At 46.1% G+C, this 10,000-nt stretch overlaps 2 protein-coding genes across 2 annotated transcripts in view; both read left to right on the top strand.

Moving 5' to 3' along the window:
* LOC138031254 (protein mono-ADP-ribosyltransferase PARP14-like) overlaps positions 1 to 10,000 on the top strand; it is a 96,093-nt gene that overhangs the window by 34,015 nt on the left and 52,078 nt on the right. The window lies entirely within an intron of this gene.
* The window catches only part of LOC138031251 (protein mono-ADP-ribosyltransferase PARP14-like), a 33,432-nt gene that overhangs the window by 13,402 nt on the left and 10,030 nt on the right, over positions 1 to 10,000 (top strand). Inside the window, exon 7 of the mRNA XM_068878940.1 lies at positions 6,536 to 7,175. Coding sequence (XP_068735041.1) covers positions 6,536 to 7,175 — 640 coding nt within the window. The remainder of the gene's footprint in view (positions 1 to 6,535; positions 7,176 to 10,000) is intronic.

The following is a 10,000-nucleotide window of genomic DNA, read 5'->3' as shown; positions in this document are numbered from 1 at the left end:
GTAACCAGAGAAATCCACTACCTGTTACGCCACCAACTGGGAGGAAACACGGACAATGGAACTAACTGGAGTTCTGATATAGATCTGGTATGCCTCGCTCGACCAACGCCCCAAGGTTTTGATCAGGTGATCCGGAACACCACGTGCCGCTGCAGTGGTCGCCGCCCCAATCCGGAAACTATGGCCAGAGTAGGCGCCGGAGTACCCAGCCCCATGTAGGGTAGACTGCAAAAAGGATGATAGCTGCTGCCGGGTAAGAGGACGACCATCACTAAACAAGAACAGGGGCCCTGGAGCAGACCCACGCAGAGACAAGTACGTGCCCAACGCTGTTATGGGGCACACAGAGCCCGAGCCACGCCCCAAGTAGATATCACAACCCGCACGGAAGGGGTCTGTCTTGGAACACTTGATACGGACTTTGAAACAAGAGGGATTCACCAAGGAGTCCGCTTGCAGGTCGCTAACAGTCATATGGATGTGAGGATCAAAGGCCGAGTTGACCGTGAATTCGCCCGCACGCAAAAACCCAAAAAATGCCAAGCAGCACGCAGCCCACAACATCACATGGTCTCTAGTAGACAGGTCCAAAGAGCACTGAATGACCTTCAGATGATCAACGGTGATAGGTAGGCGCCTGGGTGACACTGGACCTTGAACTCGCTTAATACCCCTTAGCAGACGCTGCAAACGAAGACAGTTGACTAGCGGGTCTGGAAGGCCATGGTCAATGTGAAGGGAGCGCACTGCTGATAGATAGACCTTGATGGAGGAATGGTTCAGGTTGTCGGCCAGGAAGGAAGCAAAGCGCATGAGAGTCTCCTCAGTGGCTGGGGGGATGGAGCCATCCTGGTTTGCACGACCATCCTGGCGGCAAAAGTCTGTAAATCGACGTTGGGCGGATCGGTACACTCGTCGGGTGGAAGGTGCAAGACCTTGGGTAAGTAAGAACCGACACTTCTGAGTCAAGGCATCTGAAGCGCTGCCAGAAGGGAAGCAGGAATAGGAGACGGGGTTGGGTCGGCCTGTGGCTCCAGGCGTCTGAACCGCTGAAATTGGAATCGAGAGAGTGCATCAGCAACTGGATTAGCTTTGCCTCGAACAGATGAAGCTGTAAATGAGAAGGAATGATGGATGGCCAGCATAGTCAAATAACGCAGCAACACCATTAGGTTTTTGTCCCGCGAGGTGCCAGACGTAAGTACAGCCACCACAGACTCGTTGTCACAAAAGAACTCGACCCGCCGAGATACCCACTGACAGCCCCACAGATAGGCTGCCACTACAATTGGGAAGAGCTCCTTGTACGCTATGGATGAGGAACTTTGTGCAGCTGACCAGGCACCAGCAAACCAGTGGGATTTAAAAATAGCTCCATAGCCCAAAGAGCCCGCTGCATCCGATGAGACCTGGAAGTCCGGGAGAGGTGCCCATGTGGGCATGCAGAAAAAACTGAGGCCATCCCAAGTTTGGAACAGTTCCCGCCACCAGGTTAAATCCCGCCGAAATTCCTGGTTAAGCCTAATGGGGTGATCATCACGGCGAAAGGCACAAAGCAAGTCGATCATCCGGCGAAGGAATGTCCTACCCTGTGGGGCGACCTTGCAGGCGTGATGGAGATGGCCAATCAGGGATTCCAGCTCGCGACGTTTACAAAAACGTTTTGCCGACCACTCATCTAACAGTGAAACAATCCTATCTCTCTTGTCAGTCGGAAGGCGAGCCTGAAGGTTTTTGGAGTCAAGTTCAATCCCAAGGATTGTAAGACGAGTCGCGGGTCCCTCCAACTTATCTGGATTAAGGGGAAGGCCAAGTTTTGTACACAGACGAACGCAGGTTTGAAGGTTGTTGTGGCACACAGGGGACGCCGGTGGGCCCAAAGTGAGGAAATCGTCCAAGTAATGACGGAGAAATGTAACCTCATAATTGTGAACCAGGATCCATTCAACCAGGTCTGCAATGGCGGTGAAAATAAATGGTGCTGAACGCAGCCCAAAAGGGAGCACCAAATCCACAAAATATTGCCCACGCCACTTCATGCCAAGAAGGGGGCGATCGTCTGGGTGGATAGCCACATTCCGATATGCACTGGCCACGTCGAACTTGGCCATTAACGTTCCTCGACCCAGAGACATTATGCCATCAATGAAAGCATCCACTGAAACATACTGAACTGTAAACGGGGGCTTAGGGATGCCGTCATTGACGCTTTGCCCCTCTGGGGATGATAGGTCTAAAATGAGACGCCACTTCCCAGGCTGATTAGTTTTGGGGATCACCCCGAAACGACTTATTTGCAATGACGGAAGCGGGGGCACTGGAAAAGGACCTGCCACCCTGCCAGAAGAGACTTCAGCTTGCAAGTAGGAGTCAATCACTGATGGGTGCTCAGCAGAGCTACGCATGTTTGAAGATGCAGATTTGAGGGACACCAAGGATGGGTCAAAGCCTATCCGAAATCCATCCCGTATGCCAGAAGTCACAAATGCCACAGCTGACTTGTTGGGATGGTGGCATAATTCGGCCTGAAATTGATCCAACTGTAATGGTGTGACCTGAGACACCGGAGATAACGGGGCAAAAGAGACAACTGGAACGCTGGGCTTAACTGGAACAGAAACGGGAACTGAGACTGGAACTGAAACTGGAACAGGACAAAACAACTTTGCCAACTGAGGCAATCCATTCGGCTGGCGAGGCAACGCAATCACATCATTCAAACTATGTACAAACACAACACTGGGCGAACCTCGCCCCTCAGTACTGTCCCCTGCTCCCTCCAGGGGAGGGGGAGCGGGAACGGGAACGAAATCCAGCTGAGCGGGGAAAGGGGCAGTTAGCCTTGGTATGCTCTCCCTCGCAATTGCTGCAGTTGTGGCGGAACTTGCACTTCCCAAATAGCCACCGGCATTTCCCTTCATTCCAGGAATGGCAGAATGGTGTGCGTCGGTGGGAGTCTGGGCTGTCTGAGGAAGACTGAGGAAACCCGGAAAGGGAAGACGGCCTTGGTTGCAGTGAGGACGATGCTGGCAAACGCAAATGAAAACTATACAGATCCAAATTCATTTTGGACCAATCCGTAAGGCCCGAGGCAGCGGCATCCCTTCTGAAGGCCAGATCGTATTCAAGCCAAGCCAGACCTGGATATTGGCGGGCTGTTTGAATAATGAGCAGCTTATATCTGGTCAAGTCTAACCAACGCAGGGGGTGAGAGGCACACAGGACCAGCTGGAAAATCGTGAAGGCCTCAGTCCAAGTAAGAATATCCTTGATTTCAACCTGCCTGCGTTTTGCGTTGGACACCAGGAGTTTACCATCCAGGAAGGTCTGTGGTTCCTGATCCCCAGCTCGGAGATTGACTGTAAGTAGATCCGCCAACTCCACGAACTGGCCCTCGATGATCTTCTTGGCCAATTTTGCCGGGACTGGTGCATGACCAGGACCAACAATGAAAGCCTTCTCAGACGTAGGCACTGATCCAGAGTTACCAAAACTTGGCAGGCTGCCGGATACACTGGGACTCGCGAATGGAGAGGTAATGGGGGCCATGAAGCGGGCCGAGCTTGAGTCAGTGATGGCTGACACAGGAGAAAAGGTAGGAATGAAGGCTGGCAAAGTAAACGTACCTGATGACGCCCCAAAAGCCATAGACGAGACATTGACATCACAAGAAACAGCAGTTGATCCAGAGGAGCTAGATGGAGTGATGCCAACAGAAGTGCCAAGGACGGAAGGGGGTAATGGCGAGGGGGCGCTCCCTTGAATTGAAGAGATGATAGTCGGAAGGGTGCTTCCAAGCGCGCGAACAACAGCCTCGGCGATCGAATCGACGGCCAAAGGCGCCACGGGGCCAGAGGGAGCCGTAGAAACCACCATCGGCGCGGGGGACAAGAGAGGTATGTCCTCCGAACGAAGTCCAGCGGACAAGCTATTGTTGGTTGAACGAGGTGGGTTCGGCATGATGTATGATCGAACACCAACCAGCGACGAGCGAGTTAGAGGCGACCACGAAAAAGAAGTGAAAAACGAACCAACAAACACGACAGAGAGCGAGAAAAAAAAAAACCGCGGGCGATGAAGGACGAAATCCTTTGGCCACGCTAACGGATCGGCGAGCACACTACGGTCCAGGGACGAAAGAGCGACGAGTGAAGGAAAGACAAACCAATAAACACGACAGCCGCCGAAGAAAAAACCCTGGTCGATGACTGACGAAATCCTTAGAATTTATTCCTTTGTTGACCACAACTGGGAACCGCTACACTAAGCCCGCCAAAATAAACGTATCGGAGCACACGATGGTCCGAAGCACGAAAGAGCGATGAGCGAGTAAAGACAAACCAACAGACACGACAGAGGGCGAGGAAACCACGGTCGATGACGGAAGAAATCCTTGTGTTTTCTCTATTGTTGTTTTCCTTTGTTGACCACAACTGGGAACCGCTACACTAAGCCCGCCAAAGAAACGCCACGCTATCTGAGCGACGAGCCGACTATCGGAACTGGTACAAGAGAAGGTAAGACGAACCACAACACGGCGGTGAAGACGAGATGGAGACGGTCGAAGATCGAAGAACTTCTATTTCAACCTGGACAGCGACCGAGATAGCCAACGAAGCGAGAAGAAGAACGCCGAGAACCACTAAACTCTTAAACCGACTCACAACGCCACGCCAACAAACACGCTGCAAGCACATTGGACAACGCATGCACTACGCGGGAATACCGCTGAACCATGTCAGCCCCAGGGCCCCCCCAACCTAAAGAGTGCTGCAAACGCTACAAAAACGCATAACAACGCTAACAAACGCCTGCAAAACGCTACTGACCGGACTAGCTCCCGGTCGTGAACCATGTAACTATAACAAACGCTACAGAACGCACCAAAACGCTGAACAACGCTACCAGACGGCCAAGACACTAACAACCGCCTGCAAAACACTACTGACCAGACTAGCTCCTAGTCGTTAACTATGTTAAATTTTATTTAACTATATTGAAAGGAAATTACTCTCTTGCAAAATGGCCTGTTCACAAGCTGAGTGTAAAGGAAATTTATTTGAAAGAATCAAAAGTAAGATTAGTAGCACTGCACAGGTTTAATTTTGTAGGAGAAATAAGTCATTAGACTTCTCCAAACGTGGTCACTATTCGAGCATGATGGTTTTCGATTCCTAAAAGCATGTTGAGGTACAAGGTTGACATTTTCCCATCAAGTTGTTCTCTATCAAAGAGAGGAATGTTGGAGCTGCCATTGGTAGTTGGGCATTTTCTGTGCATGGAATGGACATGTTGACAACTTTCTGGCTAATTTCTGCATAATTTCTTGCAGCCCCTTTTCCGTAATTTTCTGTCCTCTGTGAGAAATTCGACTGTGTGCTTGGGACAAGACTTGAAAAAGTTCCTTTTTTGGAACTACTTTCTTGTTGTTTCCTGTGAAGAGTTTGCCGTTGCTGTTAACCTATTTCCTTCGAGTTATCATCTGTTGTTCCATTTTGTTAATTGTTTCGGCCTAAATCGATCCTCGTTTCCTGAAAGGCGGAGTTACTCCTCAGTTTTTTCCTTCAAGAAATATTTGGCCTTGTTTTACAAATCATCCTCTACATAACAATGTTTTTACGAGTCGTTTGTGTTTAGGTGGCCTTTCAATTCCTCTATGTCTCTATAGAAATGATTCACGCAAGTGCGTTGGCGTGACTCTGCCATATGTGGCTCTGGAGTCGTGTGGCACATTTGTGTACTCTTGACCGAGAGTGCCTGCTTGTGGGGTGAATAATAAAATATATATTTATAAATAATTCTGAGGAACTAAATTGCTTGCGTGACCAAGTGGGTTAAGGAGTAGGCAGCAGAACCAGAGGTAGGGAGTTCAAGATCAAATTCTGGTGAGCATACAGAAAGGTCTTGAGAAATATGAAATGTCTGTGACGGTGGGCATAAGAGGGGGATAGATGTGTGAAAGAAGGGTAGGGTAGGATAGAGGTACTAGAGAGGTTCAGGGAAGGGTAGGTGAGTAGAAGGGAGGAAAAGATGACTACTGAGTTCTTTTCTAGACTCCCTATAAAAGCCCAAGACCCTGGTTTTTTTTTAACTGCACCCCCAAATATAGAAAAATCTCTTTTTAAGACAGTTGATTAAAAAATAACAGTTTAAAAAATTTAAACTGGTTTGAAAAAAAAATGGACCGGTTTCAAAAAAATTCAAACCAAAAACAAAATTAAACCACAACAAGTACATGTAGTAAAGATTACTGGGTGTGGTTAATCCGTTTCATTAATCGGAATATTAGTTAAATATGGAGGTATCCTTCACTATACGTTATTCATAAGTGGCTTTTGTATACGTGCGTAAGCAGATTTCGCGCAAGCATATCGATGAGAAGACAGTCTGTTTGCCGGCGCTCTTGAGTATTGCTATCTCGGGCATGATAACCCCCTCTTTTTTATGGCGAAACTTTGATTTCTGCAAGCTATGGCAATACTGTGTTTTGGTAACAGACTTCCACATTTTACAATTTCATTTCTTTTTATTCAAGGTTTTACGAAACATCGTGCAGAGGTGTCTCCAGAAAGGCGAAGAGCTAAGAATGAGCTCTATAGCTTTTCCTGTAATAGGCACAGGAAACTTAAAATTCCCACCCAACGAAGCCTCGCGAATAATGTTGGAAGAGATTTTGAGCTTTTGCCAGACAAATGCTTCGTCCACCTTGAAAGATATTCGATTTGTGGTGTACCAACAAGATCAGGCCCTGATCACTGCTTTCAAACAAGAGATGGCTAACTTGCAATCTAAGCATAACTTACGCCAAGTATACACGACTAGCAGTTTGTTGGGGAAACTTCGATCCAAATTATTTGGAATCAGAACAGCAGCAAGTTCACCAGGCTTGTCATCTGAACATGGTTTGGTCGGACCAAGTAACCGCAAGTACACAGGCCCCAGTATTGAAGTCATAAATGCTGATTTGACTCAGGAAACAACTGATGCAATTTTAAACATTATCAGCACCGATATGAACATGAGCAATGCCGGTGAATTGAGCAAAGCCATCTTGAAACAAGGCGGGTCACAGATCCAACAAGAATGCAGCCAACTGGGCAATCAAGTTGCGGGCTCAGCTGTGATGACAAACGGAGGCAGTTTAGCAGCGCCTAAAGTTATTCACATTATTCCAGGTTTGGTTGTATCTTTTTGTATTTTCCAAGTAATGTTAGATAGGTATTAACTTTTTACAATGCAACGCGCCTTACCGTGGCCACCCAACAAACTTTCACATATTTGACAACTACGTATAAGTACGTCAGCTCGAACAACCCATTCAACGGTATGCAACTTACAACCGTGCAACTTTGCAAGGAGGGGTGACTGTCAATCAAATTCGCACACCCTGATTGGCGTATAAGTTTTAAAAAACTTTGTGAAGTGGCCACGGTAAGGCGCGTCGAACTGTAAGTGTCGTAAAATTGAACTTAAAGCATGTTGACTCTTTAACAGTTCACGCTTTGTTTTCTCAAGTATGTCGCAAACCGGCCTACCCCGTTTGTTTACTACTTCGTAGCGGCGAAACCATTTTCTTCTTGTGTACAGTTACTTACTTGTGCAGCTACTTAAACAGTAACGAAAAGAAAGCGTGACAATTCAGGCTGAACTCAACCATCGTGATATCCACACCCTGTACGGGTTTATAAAGACGGTCACAAACTGAACAGCTAACAGTTGGCTTGATTACTCACTGCGCATAAGTCATGGATATATCGAATAAATATATTTTAACCCTTTCCTCCCCGAGGGGTGCGCCATCGACGAATAAAATCGTCTTGTCTTGGGCGGGAAAGGGTTAAGCGGGGACTCGTGTTCAAAGGTGGGTGTTCTAGGCCCTGTACGATCTGGAGGTCGTGGATTCAAGTCCCTCACACGAACCACTCAACTTGACCTTTTCTTCGTATCTTCTTTCTGTTTTTTCTTTTGTTTACAATTTTTCTGTTTTCGCCTTCGCCTCAACAGGAGGCCGACCACAATGTTACCGGTTTTGTTGTAAACTAATACTTTGGACCCAGGATCTCTCTTTTCTTCTCAGCCGGTGGCAGACTCGTCTTTAATCCGTAAGCGAATGCAGCAAAATCATAAGTAAAGGTTCACATTGCAACTAGGGTGATGATCAGACATAGTTTGATGCTTCGGTGGTTTAAAGAAATTTGAATGTAGCTTCAAACGTTTTGACACTCCTGTCTAGTGTCTTCCGTTAGGGGTGATCAAAAGTCATCTAAAGAGTCAATTTATATGGGACCAATTTGCTGAAAAAGAAAAAAAGCGCTCATGTAATAGTAACTGGCGTCCTTGCTTTTAACCGTCGCTGCCACCAATCGGCGGTACTAGCAACGCCGTTGTTTGGAATCTTGGCACGCTTGGCACGTGAATGCCGCCCACGCTCCTTTGAACAGTGATGGTGCCGGCCTTTTACCTGAATTTCATTTGCATCTAACTAAAAGAGAAGGACGCCAAGTACTATAAATGGGAGCACCCTTTTCTTTCTTAGCGAATTGGTAGCATATGAATGGATTCTTGCGAAAACGTCGTATCACCCCTAATGAAGACATTTATGTTATGCTTTAATTCCTTGGTAACGCCGAATGACCTTGACTTTGAGTCACGTGAACGCTGTGTGTGCGGTAATTTCACTTCGCTTCGCAAATGGCCACCAATATAAAAATAATAGGTACGCAATGCGTACATGTGTGGGTTTTGCTCTTTCCCCAAAGGTTAACCAGACTTGCATCGCATCCCCTCGGCCTTTCCCTGATACTCCTCCCCTACTTTGTACATTGTACTCTTTACCTATCCATGAAAATGTTCTTATTTAGACTGTGAACCCCTCTAATATTGGTGTTTTTTAGGAAAATCTGCCAAGACCACCCATTAACATAACTTCATTACAAAATTCACAAACTTTAAATGGTTTAAATATACAATTCTGATCATGAACCCTGTGTTTCAAAATAGAATTGGCTGAAAAAGTTGCTCTGAATCGGATAAAAATAGTTTCTATTAACTTTAATAGTTGCCTTTGGGGTTCGCACTTTGCCATCAGCTGATGAAAACACTTTGAGCCTTGACATCTTATGTATAGCCACTTACTGTATCATGACCACGACAAACTGTTAGAGGGTTGGAAAAGTCATTAACGTACCTGTCAAACATTATTGTTCGTTTCATAGGATAAATCAACTTTCATTAAAAATTGATATGAAAGCTAAATAGACAATACAAACAAACAAATGAAGATAATAGATAAACTTTGTTTAACAAATTAACTTAACAAAAGTAAGAGGTATTCCTATGCCATTTAGGTAAACTTAACACAGTGACTGAGACTGTAGTTTTAGGAGTCACAGTAAAATTTGTCCATCATTTAATATTGTATATAATCAGAAGCCCATGAGCTTCTGATATAACATAATGTTAAAAATGACAGGGTAAAGCTAACACAACACCAATCAGTCCAAATTAAGAAAAATCATTTCAACAGACCAAGTTCAATTCAATGCGAGCACAAATATATTTCATTTTGTGACACCTATTAGGTCTATCAGACACTTTGAGATTTTGTTGTTGTTCAACCCACACAATTCAAGCCTACAAATGTTAGCTTGCGAGAGTACTAAATGACTCCTATGTGGTGAAAATTGCAATCGGTTTCGTTTTAATTACAAAGCCTGATTTTCGACAGATGCAAACAAATTCATAATGTCGACATTCACTACAAGCCAAAAATGAAAGAAAACTTACCTCGGTGTCTCAAAGCAGGAGAAAACAAAATAGAATTTTCTCGAAAGCAGCAAATCGTGGACACAAGTCACAGCAAACACAAAAGCAACAAAACGGCCACCACTTCTTTGCCACGCGCTAGTACCCAAGCCTCTGCAACCGCTTAGAGATCACGTGACCATTCTAGTATACCGTCATACAAATACCTTTGCTGCTAGCTCAGTGTGGCAACCCA

Source organism: Montipora capricornis, chromosome 14 (genome assembly GCF_036669925.1).
Source record: "Montipora capricornis isolate CH-2021 chromosome 14, ASM3666992v2, whole genome shotgun sequence".
Taxonomy (NCBI): Eukaryota; Metazoa; Cnidaria; class Anthozoa; order Scleractinia; family Acroporidae; genus Montipora; species Montipora capricornis.
Note: the sequence above shows the minus strand (reverse complement) of the source record. Positions and strands in the feature narration are given on the sequence as shown.